Below are 24632 nucleotides of genomic sequence, written 5' to 3'. Positions count from 1 at the left end.
CAACAACAACAACAACCTAGGAATTACAATTACGATTAATTCAAATTGGATAGAACCAGTAGAAAATTTTGTGTGGAAGGCAAACCAAAGACTGCGCTTAATTGGCAGAACACTTAGAAAATGTAAAATATTAAAGAGGCTGCCTACACTACGTTTGCCCGTCCTCTTTTGGAGTACTGATACTTGGTCTGGGATCCTTACCAGAAAGGATTAACGGAATGCATCGAGAGAGTTCAACAAAGAGCAGCACGTTTTGTATTATCACGATATGGGGGAGAGATTGACACGGACATGGTACAGGATACGGGATGAACACAGTTAATACAAGACTTTTTCGTTGCGGTGGAGTCTTCTCAGTAAATTTCAATCACCAACTTTCTGCTCCGAATGAGAAAATATTGTGTTGATGCTAACCTACCTATGGAGAAACGATCATCATAATAAAATAAGGGAAATCAGAACTCGCACGGAAAGATATAGGTATTTGTTTTTCCCGCTCGCTGTTAGAGAGAAGACTAATAGAGAATTATTGTGAAGATGGTTTGATGCACCCTCTGCCAGGCACTTAAGTGTGATTTGTAGAGTATCCATGTAGGTGTAGGTTTAGATCCAGACTCGGCGCACGTTGTGTGACGAACGAGACAGCAAACGAGTTAGCCGAATAAGGCAGATCCCTACCGGAAGCTACACCAACCGGAAACTTACAACTGGCGCCGAGCTAAACATTCAGTATCGATGCGCTAACTGAAATGCAACAAATGTTTTTGTAATTCATTCATGCAGAAGACATAGACTGTGACATCGTAAGTATTTCTTAAGATCCAGTGTCCACGTTGTCAGAAAGTGTTCAGGTAGCCGCTGACACTTGACACTGTTTGAACAGCTGTTTCTAGCACCGTAATTCTTGCTTGAGGCCCGGAGCGTTCGTTATCATAAACTGTGGCCTTCGCTGATGGGACGAGAATGACAAGCGTCTTAGCGAGCACAGTCACTGTTTTGCAGCAGATCCCCCCTCCCCCCTCCTCCCCCCCCCCCCCCCACACGCACAATCATCAGCATTACGCTGCAGAGTGCGTGATCATATATAAAACAGTCCCTCCAGATAACGGCAATGTGAATCCCATTCGCTCGCATCAGAAAACTGTTACGAAAGATAATTTACTTTCTGACTGAACTGTGTGAGTGTAAGGTCAGCGATACTCGTTTCGGTCTTCTGCCGCATGTAAGTGAACTAACTTCCAATTTACTTACGTTCAGTTCCCCAAGGATTTCTTTTATTTGATTTCAGTGTTCTATTGCAAAGCGTAATCCTGAATGTATTGATGCATTTCATTGTGACCATTGTTCTAGATACAGAAAAGTTATTGGGAATATCGCATTGATTACGCTATGTTTGTTACTGCCCTAGAATTACTTTTGTGTTTTTTCTGCAAATAGGTGAGTAAAATTCTTACATTTCGAAATTCGATGGAATCAAAATCCTCTAAAATCAGTTTTGGTATTTCACTCTTCATATCTGATGTTGTTGTCGTCCTCCATTATTACACTTTTCAATACTGTGTCCCTTTTTCTGTCCAAGCTGCTACACACCAGTGAAGCTGATCCACAATATAATTACATCCAATTCGCATACACAGAGCAACATAAGTTTTTTTCAGTGCATCAGAAAAGTCTTCATTTTTTGGAACACTGTTATCATTACCGTGAAGTTAGGACATATTTGTAATTTAGTAGTCAGCATCAGGTGTACCTATTGAAAGCATTTTTTTGTAATCATTCTCTTTGTGGGTTGTTACTACTCATTCTACCATACTTCCAGATCTGCTTTTCGCAATATGTTTGACGCAGGTTCTGTGACGCTTGCTGCAGAAAACCTCCTCTTATATCGCAGATGTCTCTTTGGCCAGCTGATCTGCAAATTCATTTTCATACATGCCTACATGACCCTTAGCCCACTTAATATATGTATTTTAGTTCTCCTTTTGCAAGACTCTAACGTATTTCTTCTTCATCATCTCAACTACTGTCGACTGTTTGGATTCCTCCGAGAAAGGAAAATTGTTTTACTACGGGTTTTGCTGCCGTTCTCTGTAAACCATCTAATGTGTTAACCCTATCGATTGATCTTTCATTGATAAACCCTGACTACTTGAACATTCGTTTCTCAGTATGCATTTTGTAAGGTAAGCTGGTATTTTTTTTATGAACGTTGCTTTTTCTGATTATTCTACTGCATTTTCCTCCCGTCTGTAAATGTTTCTTTCAAGAGTGTAACTATCCATTGCGTTCTTAGTTTCAATAATTTTTGAAGGTGGAACCGAAAAAATACAAAGTATATCATTTGATACTGTTGTATTGGTTTTGGCAACCTTGATATTAATTAATTGTTGTACTCGTTTGTACTTACTTCACTTTTACTGTTTTGTAAATACATATGAGGAATGTGTAGTATAACATGGCTTCTTTGTAGATGTCTGTTGCTGGAAATTAAGCATTTGTTTGTGGATTCAGTAATTATTTGTTCAAATCGGGTGTTATACACATCCTCAGGCCAGTACCAATAGGGCACACTAATGGTAATTCGGCAGACAAATTAGTTATACAACTTTATGAAAATGCCTTAGCTTCCAACTCGATTACAAGTTAAAATGAAGTCAACACTTGGCTAAAGTAATCAAGGAGCTCACTTCAGGATATTTTGCCCTTAGAGATGTATCTCCTTGTGCTGACCTAATAGCAAGGGTGTTGACTTACTTTACTGGATTTATCTTCTGTGTATTCCCCACAAGGTAAATAAAAAAGTTTTTACCCAGCAGAAGCGAGCACCAACAATATTGTATGAACTAATTAACTGCATGCTTCGTAGAGCCATTTTAGGGATTATGGAATTCATACGCTCACTTCCCAGTATATTTACTCCTGAATTGTTTTTGTTACTCAGAATGACAATCAGTTTTAGGTGAACAATGATGCACATAGGCACAATGGTGGACACAAAAACAATTTTCGTGTAGGCTTTGCTTCCTTTTCTAGTATTCAGAGTGCTGTTATGTATTCTGGTGCAAATGTGTGTAACAAACTTCCATCTAACAAATGGAAGAAATTTGGAAACCCTTGAAATAACGGTAAATTGATAATTTTTACTTTATGGACCGTCTGACAGCAACTGAATTTTAATGCCATACGCGTTCCGCCTTTATTTTCTGCAAGGCATCTTATCAATATACCGTAATATTACACACAACTGAGGAAGACAGGAATACAAAAGCTGAAGATGTCCTTGAAAAGAAAATTAAGAAAATATCTCATTACCTACATTCAAGGATTGAAAAACTCTGTTAGTTACATGAACAGCAGCAGTTCAGGCTGTAAGACATGTAAAGGTGTATTGCAAGCAGGACTCTATATTTACAGAAGTAGAAAAACTTTTTTTAAGTATCGATGTAATCATGCAAACATTAAGATATATCAGGTATAAACAGCAACTTTGTAACATAAAATGAGAAAACATTAGCTGTTTTTTCAAAGTATCAGCTGCCTTTCTAGGTTGTTGTGGTCTTCAGTCCAGAGACTGGTTTGATGCAGCTCTCCATGCTATTCTATCCTGTGCAAGCTTCTTCATCGCCCAGTACCTACTGCAGCCTACATCCTTCTGAATCTGTTTAGTAAATTCATCTCTTGGTCTCCCTCTACGATATTTACCCTCTGCTGCCCTCCAATACTAAATTGGTGATCCATTGTTGCCTCAGAATATGCCCTACCAATCGATCCCATCTTCTTGTCAAGTTGTGCCACAAATTTCTCTTCTCTCCAATTCTATTCAATAACTCTTCATTAGTTATGTGATCTACCCATCTAATCTTCAGCATTCTTCTGTAGCACCAAATTTCGAAAGCTTCTATTCTCTTCTTGTCCAAACTATTTATCGTCCACGTTTCACTTCCATAGATGTCTACACTCTATACAAATACTTTCAGAAGCGACTTCCTGACACTTGAATCTACACTCGATGTTAACAAATTTCTCTTCTTCACCTACGCTTTCCTTGCCATTGCCAGTCTACATTTATATCCTCTCTACTTAATTCTTTCCCCAAATAGAAATACTCATTTACTACTTTAACTGTCACATTTCCTAATCTAATTCCCGCAGCATCACCCGATTTAATTCGACTACATTCCATTATCCTCGTTTTGTTTTTGTTGATGTTCATCTTATATCCTCCTTTCAAGACACTGTTCATTCCATTCAGCTGCTCTTCCAGGCCCTTTGCTGTCTCTGACAGAATTACAATGTCGTCGGCGGACATCAAAGTTTTCATTTCTTCTTCATGGATTGTAATTCCTGTTCCGAATTTTTCTTTACAGATTGAATAACATCGGGGAGAGGCTACAACCCTGTCTCACTCCCTTCCCAACCACTGCTTCCCTTTCATGCCCCTCAACTCTTATAACTGCCATCTGGCTTCTGTACAAATTGTAAATAGCCTTTCGCTCCCTGTATTTTACCCCTGCCGCCTTCAGAATTTGAAAGAGATTATTCCAGTCGACATTGTCAAAAGCTTTCTCTAAGTCAACAAATGCTATAAACGTAGGTTTGCCTTTTCTTAATCTATTTTCTAAGATAAGTCGTAGGATCATTGTTGCCTCACGTGTTCCAACATTTCTACGGAATCCAAACTGATCTTCCCCAAGGTCGGCTTCTACCAGTTTTTCCATTCGTCTGTAAAGAATTCGTGTTAGTATTTTGTAGCCGTGGCTTATTAAACTGATAGTTCGGTAAATTTCACATCTGTCAACACCTGCTTTCTTTGGGATTGGAATTATTATATTCTCCTTGAAGTCTGAGGGTATTTTGTCTGTCCCATACATCTTGCTCACTAGATGGTAGAGTTTTGTTAGGCCTGGCTCTCCCAAGGCTGTCAGTAGTTCTAATGTTGCCTACTCCCGGTGTCTTGTTTCGACTTAGGTCTTTCAGTGCTCTGTCGAAGTCTTCATGCAGTATCATATCTCCTATTTCAAATTCATCTACATTCTCTTCCATTTCTATAATATTGTCCTGAAGAACATCGCCCTTGTATAGACCCTCTATATACTGTTCCACCTTTCTGCTTTCCCTTCTTCGCTTAGAACTGGGTTTCCATCTGAGCTCTTGATATTCATGCAAGTGGTTCTCTTTTCTCCAAAGGTCTCTTTAATTTTCCTGTAGGCGGTATCTATCTTACTCCTATCTCTTCTGTTACCCAAGGATTTCTATTAGCCCTCGTCTTTTTACCTACCTGATCCTCTGCTACCTTCACTATTTCATCTCTCAAAGCTACCCATTCTTCTTCTACTGTATTTCTTTCCCCCATTCTTATCAATCGCTCCCTAATGCTCTCCCTGAAGCTGTCTGCAACCTCTGGTTCTTTCAGTTTGTCTAGGTCCCATCTCCTCAAATTCCCACCTTTTTCAGTTTCTTCAGTTTTAATCTACAGTTCATAACCAATAGATTGTGGTCACATCCGCCCCTGCAAATGTCTTACAATTTAAAACCTGGTTCCTGAATCTCTGTCTTATATAATCTGTCTGAGACCTTCCAGTATCTCCAGGCTTGTTCCATGTTTATAACCTTGTTTTATGGCTCTTGAACCAAGTGTTAGCTATGATTAAATTATGCTCAGTGCAAAATTCTACCAGGTGGCTTCCTCTTTTATTCCTTACTCCCATTCCATATTCGCCTATTATGTTTCCTTCTCTTCCTTTTCCTACTATCGAGTTCCAGTCACCCATGACTATTAAATTTTCGTCTCCTTCACTATCTGAATAATTTCTTTTATCTCATCATACATTTCATCAATCTCCTCGTCCTATGCAGAGCTAGTTGGCATACGAACTTGTACTACTGTGGTAGACTTGGGCTTCGCATCTATCTTGGCCGCAATAATGCGTTCACTATGCTGTTTGTAGTAGCTTACCCGAATTCCTGTTTTCCTATTCATTGTTAAACCTACTGCTGCATTACTCCTATTTGATTTTGTATTTATAACCCTGTATTCACCTGACCAGAAGTTTTGTTGTTCCTGCCACCAGACTTCAGACTTCACTAATTCCCAGTATATCTAACTTTAATCTATCCATTTCCATTTTTAAATTTTCTAACCTACCTGCCCGATTAAGGGATTTGACATTCCACCCTCCGATCCGTAGAACGCCAGTTTTCTCTCTCCTGATAACAACGTCCTCCTGAGTAGTCCCCGCCCGGAGATCCGAATGGGGACTATTTTACCTCCGGAATATTTTACGCAAGAGGACGCCATCGTCATTTAAGCATGCAGTAAAGCTGCATGCCCTCGCGAGAAATTACGGCTGTAGTTTCTCCCTGCTTTCAGCCGTTCGCAGTACCAGCATAGCAAGGCCGTTTTGGTTGGTGTTACAAGGCCAGGTCAGTCAATCATCCAGACTGAAAAGGCTGCTGCCCCTCTTCAGGAACCACACGTTTGTCTGGCCTCTCAACATATACCCCTACGTTGTGGTTGCACCTACGGTACGGCTATCTGTATCGCTGTGGCACGCAAGCCTCCGCATCAACGGCAAGGTCCATGGTTCATGGGGGGGATTTCTAGTTAACTTAGTCATATTTAGAAAGCACACTCACGAATAGCATTAACCAATATAGTAATGGAAAATTGTTGTTGCTTTCGTGGCCGATTGTCGACATATTACCTTTTGGGTCATGTCTCGTGAACTTTGCCCTTCGTCTCGTTAATGATTTTCCAGATGTTTCGCCATCACGCGCGGCTGGCGGTGTCAAAGGTTCACACTCGGTAGTCCGGCCACATAGTAACAGATTTCTGCGCCGGACCAGAACCATGGGATGCGGTCCGTCGTTCCCCACTGTTGTAACGTGCGGGATCCAAACATCGGATCCAGTCTCTCAGTCCTGGCAGCAAGCCGGGTTCTTTCGTGTGTGGGGGGCAAATCGATGGATTTTTGTGTCTTATATTCTGCACTCGTATTTGCGTTTGCTGCTATTGGTGTTTTGCTACATATCTTTTGTTGCTTTTTGAGAGCTGTGCTTAGATCAACTAATACAGATAAATCGTCTGCAATTTAAAGCATTTATGTTCTCCCAGTTATTGTCTCAGTAGATGTATCTTTACAATGGTTATATTTGTGTTCATCAATTGAACACATAAAGTCTGTAAATGAGTCCGTGATCATATCGTGGCACTTTATTTGTAAAGGTCAACCTTGTTCACATAAATTTTGATTTCAATATCACCGGTTTCGGCTACTGCCATCTTCAAACCATAAAATATTCTGATTAAGGTACCAACTTCAAAATCTATACATGTAGGTACTGACTATGTACCTACATGTGTAGATTTTGACGATGATACCTTCATCAGACAATTTTATGACCTGAAGATGGCAGTAGCCGAAACCGGTGATAGTGAAATGTAAAATTTGTGTGATCAAAACGGACCTTGACAAATAAAATGTATCTTCTGTATAAATACAGAACATAAAGGGTGAAAGACTACACGTATGCCTGACACCTTCAATTATATTTGCAAATTTGATCTGTCTTCTGTTCTGACTACCGCCCTATGCTTCCTATAAAGCTGCTATGTCTCGATGTCCTAACTAAATGTGTCCTACGATTTCCAGCCCACTGAGTAAAAATTTCATAATGCGGCTTAAGGAATTTCACATTTTTCATTTTGTTAGTTTCAAACATTGACACAATGTATATAGGCCTGACTTCTTTCATTTGATGTAGGAAGAACTAGTAATTCATTTGCAATATATGAGGTAATATTCTGTAAGGCACAACAGTGATCTTGAGTCTACAAACTTAATTTTCTAATAATTGTCATACTTGATACGCCTTTATCAACAGCTTCTCAGCACTCTAGTTATTCTAGTCATTTACCAATGCTAATTTCTACAGCCTGACTTGTGCATGCCATTCGTTAAATATTACAGTTCTGCGACGTTATGCAACTTCTATCCACGACTGAGGAAAAACGTTAGTTTTGTTTCTGAAACATAATTGTGCGGATCTGTCACTCTTTTACAGATCTCTTCCTATATTTCGCTCTCAGTGCACATAATATTTGACAGTCATCTTCGAGCATCCTCTGTTTGTTAGGCGAACTCAAGGAAACAATGGGTACTGTTCGCGTTATCAAACAGATGTGATACTGCGTCATACTGACACACCCAAAAACTTTCATTCACTGTTTCATCGCTCATGTCTCCAATTGTAATAAATTATAAACTATAGGAAATAAAACGAGTAATTGCTAGCGATTACAGGTGTTTGAAGTTTGAATGGAGCTTGTAAACAAAGTACAGCAATATTCAGACAACAATGTACAATTCTCAGAAATAAATCAATCTATATTATAAAAGTAAGTGCACAATTCTTGTGCCACTGAAACTCAGAAACGAGTCCCGGTACGACCAAGGGATTTATATAGTGTGGTAACCCTCTAGCCCCCAACCATGAAGAAGGTTCCTATTTTTACCCGAAGTGCGTGCTTTTGAAGATATAATGGCCGGGAAGTTTCGCCCTCTAGAAATTTCTGCAACATTCCAGAACATTCTAGAGTATTCGAGAACATTCCGGAGCATTGCAGAGTATGTGGTAGCATTCCACAGTCTGGAACATTCGGGAAGATTCCAAAATGTTCGTGAACATCCCGGAACATCCCATATCATTGTGAAACATTTCAGAACACTTTCAAGTCTTGTAGAACGTTCTGAAACATTGCGGACCATTCGAAGTCTTTTTCGTATGTTCTGGAATTCTCCACTGGTGGGGTTGCCCATTGGTGGGGTTATATAAAGCATGACTAGTCGTAGGTTCGAACGTCAGTTTCTTATCAGTCACGAATGGAGGAACCGAAAAAGTAGTGCAATGAGTGAATAAAAGCAAACAGCGATGTGTGAGCAGTCAAAGTGATGCAGTGACTGAATATAAATCGAAAATAAAGTTCAAAACATGTTTAAAGTGTACTTAGTGGATTTGTTAGTATAAAGTTACTTTGATTTACATTTTAGACAATGCCTAAACGTAAAACAGGATTGTATCTTACCAGTTGTGAAGCAAAACAGTGAAAACAAAAAGAACAGCGAAAAAACGAAACAGACGAAGAGCGCGAAGTACGTTTAAGTTCCCAACGAAGGAGAATGAGCGCCATAGAGAAGCAGAGAAACCGAAGAACAACGAAATGAAAGGATTGAAGAATCAAGAATTTCGACACAATCTAATTATAAAAGATTGCGAAGTCAAGCCACCCATGAAAATTTCAACCTACGAGAAGCGCCGTCGAGGACAAGTAAATAGTGCAACCTAACAAATGAACGATCCGGCGAGAGAATACGACAAACGCAAACACGTCGTAATCGGAAAAATGGATAACATCTGCCAATTTTGCAACACGAAAAAATTCATTAGAGAAACATCAGGGTTCTGTTGCATGAATAGAAAAACTCGATTACCACCACTAGAATTTTTGTTACATGGCCGGGGAAACTCCAGAATCAAAACACTTTCTTCAAAATATAAAAGCGTACAACGCCTGCTTCCAAATCACTTCTTCCAGTGTCATTTCGATCAACACTAACAGAGATATTTCTTGCATCCAAGAATAAATCTATCACAACATGGGATGTTACTACCATTACCCAACGAAGGCCATAAATTTCCGCAAGTATGTTTCATCGGAAATGAAGAAACAGATATTGTTCAGTGACGCACAGATATCAGCGAATTGAGACACAAGCATTCCAAGGTATGCAGAGGATCTTACAAAAATACGATCAACTGATTCACATATTTAAAAGAGCTCTAGACCGAATAATTTCTAATGATTCTAAAGTTATAATTCAAGTCGACAAAAGACCAACTGAAGAACGCGAACGTCCGTCGATTTAATGTACCTCAGATAGACTAAGTCGCCATCGTAACTGTGGACAATGAAAACACAAGACGTGATATAACTGTACAACGAAGAAGAGAAGGACTACAATTTATTGCAGACACACGCCGTTCATACGATTCATTCAAATATCCATTAATATTTCTGCACTGAGAGGAAGGATACTGTTTTAATGTGAAACAAATTCAACCTGAAACAGGTGTAAAAAATAACAAAAACATCACTTCCGAGGAGTTCCATGCTTACCGCTTAATGATCATAGGCAATGAAACATAAAATCACGTTCTCAACACCCACCGTTTATTCCAACAATTTCTGGTAGATATGGGTGCAAAAACAGAAGCGGAACGGATGCTTTACATAAAACTGAATCAGAAGAAACTACGCATGGAAGAATAATCCACCCTCGAGATGCAATCATAAATGGCGGAAACATTGTCGACATTTGAAGAATGGTAAGCTTACCCTCATCATACATACGAAGTCCGAGCCACATGCACGAATGCACTCAAGATGCTTGACCTACAGAAGAAAATATGGACTACCTGTCCTTTTCACAACATTCACATGCAATTCGCCGCGGCCAGAAATCAAAGAACTAAAATGCAGATAAGCCCTCATCCATCGACACGACATGATAGCCCGAGTTTCCGACAAAAACAAATGAGCGTTATTGTAGTCATCACAAAATACATCTTCGGAACCGTTAGATGCTGGATATACACAATCGAATGGCAAAAACGAGGACTGCCTCACTCACATCATCTCATATTACTACACTACAGAATTCATACCACGGATAGCGACAAGATCATCCAAACTTAATTCCGAAATCCACAAGAAGATCCGGAACTGTACGACATAGAAGTGAAAAACATGATTCTGCATCTACATCTACATCTACATCCACATCCATACTCCGCAAGCCACCTGACGGTGTGTGGCGCAGGGTATCTTGAGTACCGCTATCGGTTCTCCCTTCTATTCCAGTCTCGTATTGTTCGTGGAAAGAAAGATTGTCGGTATGCCTCTGTGTGGGTTCTAATCTTTCTGATTTTATCCTCATGGTCCCTTCGCGAGATATACGTAGGAGGGATCAATATACAGCTTGACTCCTCGGTGAAGGTATGTTCTCGAAACTTCAACAAAAGCCCGTACCGAGCTACTGAGCGTCTCTCCTGCAGAGTCTTCGAGTTTATCTATCATCTCTGTAACGCTTTCGCGATTACTAAATGATCCTGTAACGAAGCGCGCTGCTCTCCGTTGGATCTTCTCTATCTCTTCTATCAACCCTATCTGGTACGAATCCCACACTGCTGAGCAGTATTCAAGCAGTGGGCGAACAAGTGTACTGTAACATACTTCCGTTGTTTTCGGACTGCATTTCCATAGGATTCTTCTAAAGAATCTCAGTCTGGCATCTGCTTTACCGACGATTAATTTTATATGGTCATTCCATTTTAAATCACTCCTAATGCCTATTCCCAGATGATTTATGGAATTAACTGCTTCCAGTTGCTCACCTGCTATATTGTAGCTAAATGATAAAGGATCTTTCTTTCTATGTATTCGCAGCACATTACACTTATGTACATTGAGATTCAAACGCCATTCCCTGCACCATGCGTCAATTCGTTGCAGATGCCCTTGCATTTCTGTACATATTCCATTGTTACAACCTCTCGATATACTACAGCATCATCCGTAAAAAGCCTCAGTGAACTTCCGATGTTATCCACAAGGTCATTTATATATATTGTGAATAGCAACGCCGGCCGCGGTGGTCTAGCGGTTCTAGGCGCGCAGTCCGGAACCGCGCGACTGCTACGGTCGCAGGTTCGAATCCTGCCTCGGGCATGGATGTGTGTGATGTCCTTAGGTTAGTTAGGTTTAAGTAGTTCTAAGTTCTAAGGGATTGATGACCTCAGAAGTTAAGTCCCATAGTGCTCAGAGCCATTTTTGAATAGCAACGGTCCTACTACACTCCCCTGCGGCACACCTGAAATCACTCTTACTTCGGAAGACTTCTTTCCATTGAGAATGGCGTGCTGCGTTCTGTTATCTAGGAACTCTTCAATCCAATCACACAATAGTCCATATGCTCTTACTCTGTTCATTAAACGACTGTGGGAACTGTATCAAACGCCTTGCGGAAGTCAAGAAACACGGCATCTACCTGGGAACCAGTGTCTATGGCCCTCTGAGTCTCGTGGACGAATAGCGCGAGCTGGGTTTTACCCATGCTGATTCCTACAGATTTCTAGTCTCCGGAAAAGTCATTATACTCGAACTTAATACGTGTTACAAAATTCTACAACTGATCAACGTTAGAGATATAGGTCTATAGTTCTGCACATCTGTTCGACGTCCCTTCTTGAAAACGGGGATGACCTGTGCCCCTTTTTCAATCTTTTGGAACGCTACGCTCTTCTAGACACCTACGGTACACCGCTGCAAGAAGGGGGGCAAGTTCCTTCGCGTACTCTGTGTAAAATCGAACTGGTATCATATCTGGTCCAGCGGCCTTTCCTCTTTTGAGCGATTTTAATTGTTTTCCTATCCCTCTGTCATCTATTTCGGTATCTACCATTTTGTCATCTGTGCGACGATCTAGAGAAGGAACTACAGTGCAGCCTTCCTCAGTGAAACAGCTTTGGAAAAAGAATTTTAGTATTTCGGCCTTTAGTCTGCCATCCTCTGTTTCAGTACCATTTTGGTCACAGACTGTCTGGACATTTTGTTTTGATCCACCTACCGCTTTGACATAAGACCAGAATTTCTTAGGATTTTCTGCCAAGTCAGTACATAGAATTTAACTTTCGAATTCATTGAACGCCTCTCGCATAGCCCTCCTCACACTACATTTCGCTTCGTGTAATTTTTGTTTGTCTGCAAGGCTTTGACTATGTTTATGTTTGCTGTGAAGTTCCCTTTGCTTCCGTAGCAGTTTTCTAACTCGGTTGTTGTACCAAGGTGGCTCTTTTCCATCTCTTACGATCTTGCTTCGCACATACTCATCTAATCCATGTTGTACGATGGATTCACGGGCTGTGCCGGCCATTGAACCCCAATTCGCCACATGTGAGTGATGGAAAATGTACCACAAATAAAGGTGAAAAACCGAAACCTTACTTGGGCGACAGACACACCGGAGTTGATGGCAGAAGACGATCACCCGAAAACGGTGGCTTCACAGCAAAAGCACGAATATAAGACAGTGACAAACTGGAAACATAATCAATGGGTAGTGGCACATAACACACCACTTTCCAAAATTTTTCAAGCACACATAAACGTAGAATACTGTAATTCAGTGAAATCCATGAAGTATGTCTGTAAGTACGTGAACGAAGCCTGTGACATGGCAGTATTTCAAACATCCAAATACAGCGAACAACAAAACAGAAACGAGGAGATCATCATGTACCAAATGGGAAGATACAGCAACTAACGAAGCAGCCCGACGGATTTTCGGATTTCCCTTACACGAACGTGACCCAACTGTGCAACACCTAGCAGTACATTTGGAGAATGGAGAGAGAGTTCACATCACAAAGGAGACCGGCAGAAAAATTGCAAGCGAGCTACCTTAGAACACAACATTAACAGCTTTTTAGCAACTGTGTCAAACGGATCCATTAACGAGAACGTTACTATATGTTGACGTCCCTACCTATTATACGTGGAACCCAACAAGAAAAATCTGTACACGACGGAAAAAAAAGAAATTCCAGTAAAACATCATGCAGGAATCATGAAAACAGGCGCACCAGTCCGAGTATACACGGGACATCCGAACAACGCCGGATGTTTCTAGCTCCGGATGTTGCTACAAGAAAAACAGGGACGCACAAGTTTCACAGATCTCAAGAATGTTGACGGTTACCAGCAGAGAAGCATGTCAATGCTTAGGGCCAATGTAAAGCGACAATCACTGGGAATTAACACTGCAAGAAGTCTCACTCACAGCCCCTGCTGAAGAAATGAGAGACTTACTCGCCATAATTCTAACAACATGCAACCCACCGAATCCAAAACAGCTACTGGACTCCTTCAAAGAGAGTATGAGTGATGACACACTGTAACACATCAGACAGGCTCATTTTGAGCTGATCATCGAATTCAACGATGTCATCTTCAATGAAACATTCATTCGCCTAGAAGATAAATGTTTAGCAGTAAACAAGCATGCCTTAGTACAACGAGGGATGCAAACAACACGAAGAGATGCTGTCAATGTGCCAAACTTCGAAACTACAAAGGAAAAAAGCTGCTACATCAACGATATACTTCAATACATTGCTTACAATAAAAGATTCCTCAATGAAAATCAAAAGAAAATTTAGAACTTTATCATTGAGCAGATCGACAGCAGCAATGGTGGAATTATTTACCTGGACGCACCGGTCAGCACAGGTTCAAATGGCTCTAAACACTATGGGACTTAACATCCGAGGTTATCAGTCCCCTAGACTTAGAACTACTTAAACCTAACCAACCTAAGGACATCACACACATCCACGACCGAGGCAGGATTCTAACCTGCGACCGTAGTAGCAGCGCAGTTCCGGACTGAAGCGCCTAGAACCACTCGGCCACAGCGGCCGGCTCGCGGCACAGGGAAAACGTTTCTAATAAATCTAGTGGTGGCGGAAATACGTGCTAATCAACACATCGCACTTGCACTAGGAGCATTCGGCATTGCAGCCACTCTTGTAGGAGGAGGACGAACTGCCCATTTCGCCCTACAACTACTGTTGAATATAGCCGAAGAACAATTCCCGGTATGTAAAATTTTAAGAGAATCTGGACGGGGTGAACTTCTAAAACAGTAGGGGAAACAACAGCACATGTAGATCAGTAACTTTTACAAACAGACGAAGGCACATACCCTACGACCAGACGAACGGTCACATTAAACTCAACAGTGATTTCCACACATTGTTGACAACTATACAGATCCGGACTGGCTATTTGAAAGGGCAATTTTTCCAACTAAAAATAATATTCTCGATGACATCAACTTTAATATTCAAAAGAAAATTCCCGGTGAAGAGAGAATATACAAATCGATCGACACGGTGGTAAACATTGAACGATGTATGAACTCCCCTACAGAATTTCTAAACTATTTGCAAGTATCAGACCATACTATTCAGAAATTCCAACTTACAAAAACTGCGTAATGGAACAAGGATGATCGTCAAACAACTATTTAATAACATCCTCGAAACCGAACTTAGGACTGAAAAGTACGAAGAATACACACTGTTTACCCCCAGAATACCACTGATCTCTACTGAACTGCTATTCCAGTTTAAAAGACAGCAATATCAAATCAAATTAGACTATAGTTTTACAATTAACAGAGGGCAAGGACAAACGTTAAAATGTTGTGGCATCATCCTCAAAGACTCCTGCTTCTCTCACGGTCAACCATACGTAATTTTCTCTCGAGAAGAAAATTCTAAAGATTTGTACATTTATACCCTGATAACTAAATGAAAAATGTTGTTTATAAGTAAGTATTGTAAATAGTTAGAATACGTTTCCAATGAATTGTTTTAGCTCTTGAAGTTGAACAAGTATTGTAATTGTTTTCAAGAATTTTTTTACCTCTTGTACTTTAAAGTATATCGTTTTATTCCAACTATCACACAGTGTTATATCAACTCCCTGAGCGAAGCCGAGTACCCAAGCTAGTCACCTAAATAATTATGCCACCATGAAAGAAACGACGATGTAAAATTTCATCCAACATCAGTTTAGAATGCAAAAGTATTTATATTTTGTACATGAAAAAGATAAAAATTTGACCACAATCATCTGCGAAGGGATCATGAAAGTAAATACTGGGTTTCTGTAATAAATATTCCAGTTTCAAAACACTGTAGATAGAGAACCACTGCTCAAAATGACGTCAAATTTGAACAGAATATTATTGACTATTCTCTTCTTGTCTAAAAATCTGCGTTTAATATCCTCTCCTCCTCTGCCGTCATCAGTTATTTTGCTGCACAAGTAGTAACACTGATCAACGACTTTTAGTGTCTCATTTCCTCGCCGAAATACCTCGGCATCGCGTTATTAAATTCGATTATATTTCATGGTCGTTGTTTCACCTTGGTGATGTTCACCTCATGATCCCTTTTCGAGACACTATGCATTCATTTCAACTGTTATTGCAAACGCCTTGGCGTCCATGACGGAATTACAATGTCATCGGCAAACCGCGAAGTTTTTATTTCTTCCCCGTGAACTCTAATACCCTTTTCAAATTTCTCCATGGGCTCCTTTACAGCTTGCACATTGTAGGGAATGGATAACATCGCGAATTGTTACGTCACTGTCTCACCCCGTGTCACTGCCACAGCTCCCTTTCATGCTCTTCGGCTCTTATATCTATAGTCTGGTTTCTGTCCAAGCGGTAGATAACTTCTCGCACCCTGTATTTTACCCCTGATGCATTCAGAATTTCAAAGGATGTAGTCTAGTCAGCAATGTCAAAAGCTCTCTCTAAACCTACAACTAATATGGAATTTTTCCCTTCTTTAACTTACTTTCTGAGGTAAGGGTCAGTATTATCTGGTGCGTTCCTATATTTCTCCTGAAACCAGACTCATCTTCCCTATGGAATGCCTCTACCAGTTTTTCCATTCTGCCGTAAATAATTCGTGGCAGTATTTTGCAAACATGCGAACACTTGCCTTTTTGGTACTCAAATTATTACGTTCTTATTGGGCTCTGGGTGTGTTTCGCCTGTCTCATGAATCTTACACAACAGTAGCAATAGTTAACGCCCTTGCAATGATCTCAATATTGTGAGGGAAAGTTGTCTATCCTAGAGGTCTCTTTGAGTAAGGTATTTCAGTGCTCTGCCAAATTCTTCTCGTAGCATCATATTTCACATCACATATTCATTATCTCCCTTTTCCCTTCCTGTAATATTGTCTACAGTTCAGTTGTATAGCCGTTGTGTTTATCCCTTCCATCTTTCAGAAGGTCAACATGTGTATTATTGTGGTCTTGAGTTCAAAGACTGGTGTGATGCAGTTCCCCGTGCTAGCATATCCTGTATAAATCTTTTCACATGCAAATAACTTCTGCAACCTCCACCCAGTTGAACCTGCTAACTGTGTTCTTCTACAGTTTTTAACCCTGCACTTCTCTGCATCTGTCTCCACACCTGAGTGGTCACAGCAGTTGACTGACATGCGGGGGATCCATCTGGGATTCCCGGTGCTGCCGGGCATTTTCCCTTGGTGGGAGGAGAGGACTGGAACCGGGGCCAACGAGAACTACGGGCCCCACAACGAACTTGTGATGTCACACTAGCAGGCCTGTTGCGAACACTCGGCTCAGTGCAGAGCACACGGGATATCAGTATTGTTGTGTACATAGTTCTGCATAGTCAGCACATTCACAACTTTCCCACTAGAGCGCGCCCCGCTAAGCACAACAGCGCAGGCGCAGCACTCGTCCGTCTCTGCACTACGAGATGGCGCTGCCTAAGAGACAGACCAAATTCTGCTTCCGCCGATCCGTGTATTAATACGTAACGCAGCCAATGAGATTGCTGGTAACGTAGAACCTTTTCTCCTCGCGGATCACACTCTCGCAGTGATACCTGAACGCGCGAGGTATTAGAACGAGTGTATAGACCTCTGATTAGTCAGTCTGCATTAGTCTGCATTTGTCTGCACCAGTCTGTATCAGTCTGCATCAGTCTGCATTAGTCTGCATTTGTCTGTACCAGTCCATAGTCAAGTTTCAGTCTGTGCCTAATAAGATTATCATATTCCTGTACATAGCCATGAAGAGAAATGTATAAACACTTTGTCAAGTATCAGAGATATGTGAGAATAAGATTAACGTACCAAGACCAAAGGAACTTCAGATTGTCAATTGTAAATAGCATCCAGAATCAAGTTAAGTAATTTTATGCTTATTATTATTTCAATAAATGTGTGTGAAAATTAATCAAGTTCTGTTTAAAGTTGGTCACCGTCAATCTGCTACTCTAAGCGTGCAAGTGGCATTTCTATCGTCTGACCTAACGGCAGAAGATAAACACGCCACGATAAGACCACGAGACATATTGCGACAAGTCAAATAATCTGATGGTGTATGTACCGAAGGTCTTACAGTACGGCCACCACAAGTATATAATACTAAAGGAGTTCACTTTGTCGTGTGCTATGAAGAGCTTGCACGGACTTAAAGGGGCAGACAAGAATTATTAAACTCATCTGAAATAGTTACTCACTTCCTGCCAGAGACGGCTGCTGGCACTCGCAAGACCTGCAGTGTGACGTGCTATATACGCATCACGGCTTGTATTTCTTGTGAGCTGCAACTGGAATGGGGTGCTCTGAGGCTCGTGAGGCCGAGGGAGGAACTAACTACCGAGTAGCGGCGGTTCCAAGTCCCGCAAACTGACAGCGGCCTGGATAATGGTGTGCAGACACCATGCGTCTTCGTACTGCATCCAATAAAGCCATCGGCAGAGGATGACGTGGCGATCAGTCGGTACCGCCGGGCCTGCAAGGGGCAGTGGACGAATTTTACAAGTTCTACACTACCCTCTGGTTTCACACTGACAATCCGTTCATACGTCAGAATGCGTCTTATCAATCGATCCCATCTTTCAGTCAAGCTGTGGGATAAATTTCTTTTCTCTCCAGTCCATTAGTTACACTGTCTATATATCCAGGATTCTCCTATGGCACCACATTTCAAAAACTTCTATTCTCTTCTTGTCTGAACCGTTTATCGACCAAGTTTCACTTCTGTACGAGGATACACCTCAGAGAATTGTTGTTATTGTTGTTGTTGTGGTCTTCAGTCCAGAGACTGGTTTGATGCAGCTCTCCATGCTACTCTATCCTGTGCAAGCTTCTACATCTCCCAGTACTTACTGCAACCTACATCCTTATGAATCTGCTTAGTGTATTCATCTCTCGGTCTCCCTCTGCGCCGGCCGAAGTGGCCGAGCGGTTCTAGGCGCTACAGTCTGGAGCAGTGCGACCGCTACGGTCGCAGGCTCGAATCCTGCCTCGGGCATGGATGTTTGTGATGTCCTTAGGTTAGTTAGGTTTAAGTAGTTCTAGGGGACTGATGACTTCAGAAGTTAAATCCCATAGTGCTCAGAGCCATTTCTCCCTTTGCGATTTTTACCCTCCACGCTGACTTCCAATACTAAATAGGTGATCCCTTGATGCCTCAGAACATGTCCTACCAACCAATCCCTTCTTCTAGTCAAGTTGCGCCACAAATTTCACTTCTCCCCAATTCTGTTCAATACCTCCTCATTAGTTATGTGATCTACCCATCTAATCTTCAGCATTCTTCTGTAGCACCACATTTCGAAAGCTTCTATTCTCTTCTTGTCCAAACTATTTATTGTCCATGTTTCCCTTCCATACATGGCTACAATCCATACAAATACTTTCAGAAACGACTTCCTGACACTTAAATCTATACTCGATGTTAATAAATTTCTCTTCTTCAGAAACGCTTTCCCTACCATTACCAGTCTACGTTTTATATCCTCTCTACTTGGACCATCATCATTTATTTTTCTCCCCAAATAGCAAAACTCCTTTACTACTTTAAGTGTCTCATTTCCTAATCTAATTCCCTCAGCATCACCAGACTTAATTCGACTACATTCCATTATCCTCGTTTTGCTTTTGTTGATGTTCATCTTATATCCTCCTTCCAAGACGCTGTCCGTTACGCTCAACTGCTCTTCCACAACCTTTGCTGTCTCTCAAAGAATTACGTTATTATCTAGAAACTTCAAAGTTTTTGTTTCTGCCTCCTAAATTTTAATTCCTTTTCAAAAACTCTTTAATTTCCTGTACTGCTTGCTGATGAACACCCACTAAAAACAACGAAAATCGTGGTGCACAACAAAGCGCATCCGCGGCATGATGTGGCTAGCAACTCAGTGCAGATGTTGTCTAAGCTAGTAGTTTGGCTATGGTGGCTTAGTTAAATGGTCATTTAGTGGTGAAGCGTTGAGCTGCGTTGACGCAGGTCGTAATGAGCACGACTCCTCGTTTGCAGAGCTACGATGGGCGTGCTCCTGGACGGCTGGATGACGGAGCTGGTTTTGGCTCTGTCGGTTGTGGTGCTGGCGCTCTACCTGCGCTTCCAGCGTGGCTACCAGCACTGGAAGAGGAAGGGCGTGCCGTATGAGGAGCCGACTTTCCCGTTCGGTAACCTGGGACGCAGCCTTCTGGGCCAGAAGTACTATGGGGACGTCCTCCGTGACCTGTACGAGAAGGCAAAAGGTAAAGGCCTTCCTTACTGCTGCATTAGTTGAGAGCACTGCTGTTACTATTATTATTAGTGTTTAGTGTACATAGTAGACAGCAAGAATCATAATACAAGTGATACATCTGATGACTACAATTAAATCTGTATGCAGAGCACATAGTAGCTGATAACAGGTGGTAATTACAAAATGCGGCAAATAGCAAGAAATTCATTTATTTTAGAGTATTGAGAGAAAAAGGTAAAGAACAGGTAGACTAGGTTATTATGAACTGATTTACGGACGTTATGTTCATAATATACAACGGCTTCCATTATATAAAGGTTTAACAACACCTGAATATAGGTTCATGAGATGGCACTGACCTTCGTGAAAATACATTGAGTTACAAACTTACTCGTAGAGAGTGCATTAAAAATGTGTATCTAGGAGATACTGCTGATCAAAACTAGAAAAAACGTCCTATAAACACATGACCGGAAACAAATACACTACTAGCCATTAAAATTGCTACACCACGAAGATGACGTGCTACAGACGCGAAATTTAACCGACAGGAAGAAGATGCTGTGACAGCTGCAGGAGAGACGCTCAGTAGCACGGTACGGGCTTTTGCTGAAGTTTCGAGAACATACCTTCACCCAGGAGTCAAGCAGTATATTGCTCCATCCTACATATATCTCGCGAAGAGACCATGAGAATAAGATCAGAGAGATTAGAGCTCACACAGATGTAGATGTAGATATGCAAATGATTAGCTTTTCAGAGCATTCACACAAGGTTGGCGCCGGTGGCGACACCTACAACGTGCTGACATGAGGAAAGTTTCCAACCTATTTCTCATACACAAACAGCAGTTGTCCGGCGTTACCTGGTGAAACGTTGTTGTGATGCCTCGTGTGAGAAAAGCGTACCATCACGTTTCCGACTTTGATAAATGTCGGATTGTGGCCTATAGCGATTGCGGTTTATCGTATCACGACATTGCTGCTCGCGTTGGTCGAGATCCAATGACTGTTAGCAGAATATGGAATCGGTGGGTTCAGGAGGGCAATACGGAACGCCGTGTTGGATCCCAACGGCCTCGTATCACTAGCAGTCGAGATGACAGGCATCTTGTCCGCACGGCTGTAACGGATCGTGCAGCCACGTCTCGATCCCTGTCAGCAGATGGGGACGTTTGAAAGACAACAACCATCTGCAGGGACAGTTCGGCACGTTTGCAGCAGCATGGACTATAAGCTCGGAGACCATGGCTGCGGTTACCCTTGACGCTGCATCACAGAAAGGAGCGCCTGCGATCGTGTACTCAACGACGAACCTGGGTGCACGAATGGCAAAACGTCATTTTTTCGGATGAATCCAGGTTCTGTTTACAGCATCATGATGGTTGCATCCGTGTTTGGCGACGTCACGGTGAACGCACATTTGAAGCGTGTATTCGTCACCGCCATACTGGCGTATCATCCGGCGTGATGATATGGGCTGCAATTGGTTACACGTCTCGGTCACCTCTTGTTCGCATTGACGGCACTTTGAACAGTGGACGTTACATTTCAGATGTGTTACGACCTGTGGCTCTACCCTTCATTCGATCCCTCCGAAACCCTACATTTCAGCAGGATAATGCACGACCGCATGTTGCAGGTCCTGTACGGGCCTTTCTCGATACAGGAACTGTTCGACTGCTGCCCTGTCCAGCACATTCTCCAGATCTCTCACCAATTGAAAACGTCGGGCCAATGGTGGCCGAGCAACTGGCTCGTTACAATACGCCAGTCACTACTCTTGATGAACTGTGGTATCGTGTTGAAGCTGCATGGACAGCTGTACCTGTTCACGCCATCCAAGCTCTGTTTGGCTCAATGCCCAGGCGTATCAAGGCCGTTATTACGGCCAGAGGTGGTTGTTGTGGGTACTGGTTTCTAAGGATCTATGCACCCAAATTGCGAGAAAATGTGATCACATGTCTGTTCTAGTATAATATACTTGTCCAACGAATACCCATTTGTCATCCGCATTTCTTCTTGGTGTAGCAATTTTAATGGCCAGTAGTGTACTTGTTGCGTTGAGATACGTGCCATCCACTCCTGTGACAGCTGCACTATAGGTATGGTTATCACTCGTTCTCCCACATCCATAAGCTGTCACTCCCAAGGAATAATGAACTAATGGCACCACTCCTGGCTGTCCTCGGATGTGACCATATACCGCTCGTCTAACATGGGCACGTTGTCGATGAGTGAGCAGTTCGTTTTTGAATATCCATGTGGACAGAAAACCAACAAGGCGGAGGTCTCAGACACGGTCAACCGATTCGGATCACACTTGGCAGGCCCACTGTGTACAAGCTCAAATGTAAAGATTATAAGATATTTTGGTCCAACACCCACTCATTTTTGAGCAAAACTACCCCCGAAGTTCACGATGTGTAGTCGACTCAGAATTGACCGGATCGATGTTTGAAAAATAAGCATTTCTCTTCATCGTCATGGGATCTACAAACGCGTATTTTTCTAGAAATCGAGAAAAGAAATCGTTTATGGCAGCCACTTGCGTACGCATAATGAAACGTTGAGCAACGAAATTTCAGCTGGCATGGTGACCAAGGCATCTGGCCAGGGAGCAGAAATCCTGTGTTTGATTCTCATCTGCATTCTCCAGTTTTCTTTATTTGTATTTTTTTCCATATTGCAATTGGAAGGAATAGGGTGGTTACTAAGGTAATCAGTAAGAAATAACAACAAGGTAGGCAAATAATTTTTTCAGATGACTAGGATTAGTAAAGAATGAAGACTACTGCTGGTTGTCTTATAACCGACATTTCACTCGGTCTTTGACATGACCTCACTTTCCTTCGAACAATGGTACTTGGCATACAAACATTCGGCCCAAATATTTTCACGTCACCAAGAACATCTAATAAATGTAATTTCGTCCAGCTACATCGTTTCTTCCGAAGATCTGTCGGAAAACAGACTTCGTTTACATTTTAAAATATTTCATTTTTGGGAATTAATCTTAATGCATACCACGCACACTATAACATCACCTGTAAAATGGGTGCAGAAAGTTGGTAATGAGTTATGCTGTGAATCATTGCTGCGTTTTTGCAATTCCCGATAGGTTTCGAGAAGCATATTGCAATTTTGAGATCTCTACATTAAGTTCTGTGGCGTGCCCCGAGGAAACAAACACCGCAGGGTCGGTTGTCTGTGCTCCCTTGCGCCGAATTCGCAGCGTTGCCATACAACGAGGCCGGAAATTTTGATTCCTTACTAAATAAAGTCATTTGAGAAATTTATTTGTTTACTTTGTTATTATTCTTTACTGATTTTCTATTCCTACGAATTTAGATACGGAAAAAAATACAAATAAAAAAAAATTGAAGAATGCATATGGGAATGGAACACAATTATCCGCTCCCAAATGCCTTGGCCGCTACGCCAGCGAATATTTCACTGTACACCGTTCGGTAAAATCCGTATGGCTTTATGAGTGGCACTCGTAACAGTTTCTTTCTTAGATTTCTAGGAAAATGTGCATTTGCGTACCCCTTATGTGTCAACTAGCCGGCCGGGGTGGCCGAGCGGTCGTGTGTGATGTCCTTAGGTTGGTTAGGTTTAAGTAGTTCTAAGTTCTAGGGGACTGATGACCTCAGAAGTTAAGTCCCATAGTGCTCACAGACATTTTTTTGTGTGGACCAACAACGCTCAATTTTCAGTTATCAATCGATCCTGTAAATCTTAAGTGGATTGGGAGGGGAGGTTTTCTCAAAATCGTAGGGGTGTTGATCCAACGTCAAAAAATAATTAATGTTCAAATGGTTCAAATGGCTCTAAGCACTATGGGACTTAACATCTGAGGTCATCAGTCGCCTAGACAGAACTACTTAAATCCAAGTAACCTAAGGACTTCACACACATCCATGCCCGAGGCAGTATTCGAACCTGCGACCGTAGCAGCAGCGCGGTTCCGAACTGAAGCGCCTAGAATTGCTCGCCCACAGCGGCCGGCAATTAGAGTAATGAAATTTTGGGATTACATTTGTCTAGGAACCATATTTACGTGATTACCATTGCAAGAGCACGCGTTAATGTAAGCCATTGCAAATATAAAATGCTGGCACATTGATAATTGGTGTAACCCCCAGAATGTTGAATACATGCTTGCAGTCATGCATGCTTTTTGTTGTGGGGTGGGGTTCCATGCACTTGTCGATCAATACAGGTCTGTGGATGACGCTGGAGTTGACCCAAAATAGAGCTATTCATTTTATGTGATATACAAGCGACCTGCCAAATATACTCGCCGACTGTCTTCCTGCACATTTCGCAGCGGTCGACACTGCAAAAGATGGTTATACAGGCTTTTGACGGTTGGCCACATTAACGTGACTGCACCGTGTATATCAGCACT

General features: G+C 41.7%; 1 protein-coding gene across 1 annotated transcript in view; it reads left to right on the top strand.

Annotated features, from left to right (window-relative positions):
- The first annotated feature begins 1084 nt into the window (after positions 1–1084).
- Positions 1085–24632, top strand: part of LOC124711642 (cytochrome P450 6k1-like) — a 72440-nt gene continuing 48892 nt past the window's right edge. Inside the window, exons 1-2 of the mRNA XM_047241831.1 lie at positions 1085–1222; positions 20003–20229. Coding sequence (XP_047097787.1) covers positions 20010–20229 — 220 coding nt within the window. The 5' untranslated portion in view covers positions 1085–1222; positions 20003–20009. The remainder of the gene's footprint in view (positions 1223–20002; positions 20230–24632) is intronic.

Source organism: Schistocerca piceifrons, chromosome 8 (genome assembly GCF_021461385.2).
Source record: "Schistocerca piceifrons isolate TAMUIC-IGC-003096 chromosome 8, iqSchPice1.1, whole genome shotgun sequence".
In the NCBI taxonomy this organism is placed as follows: domain Eukaryota; kingdom Metazoa; phylum Arthropoda; class Insecta; order Orthoptera; family Acrididae; genus Schistocerca; species Schistocerca piceifrons.
This window is presented reverse-complemented; position numbering and strand designations above follow the sequence as displayed.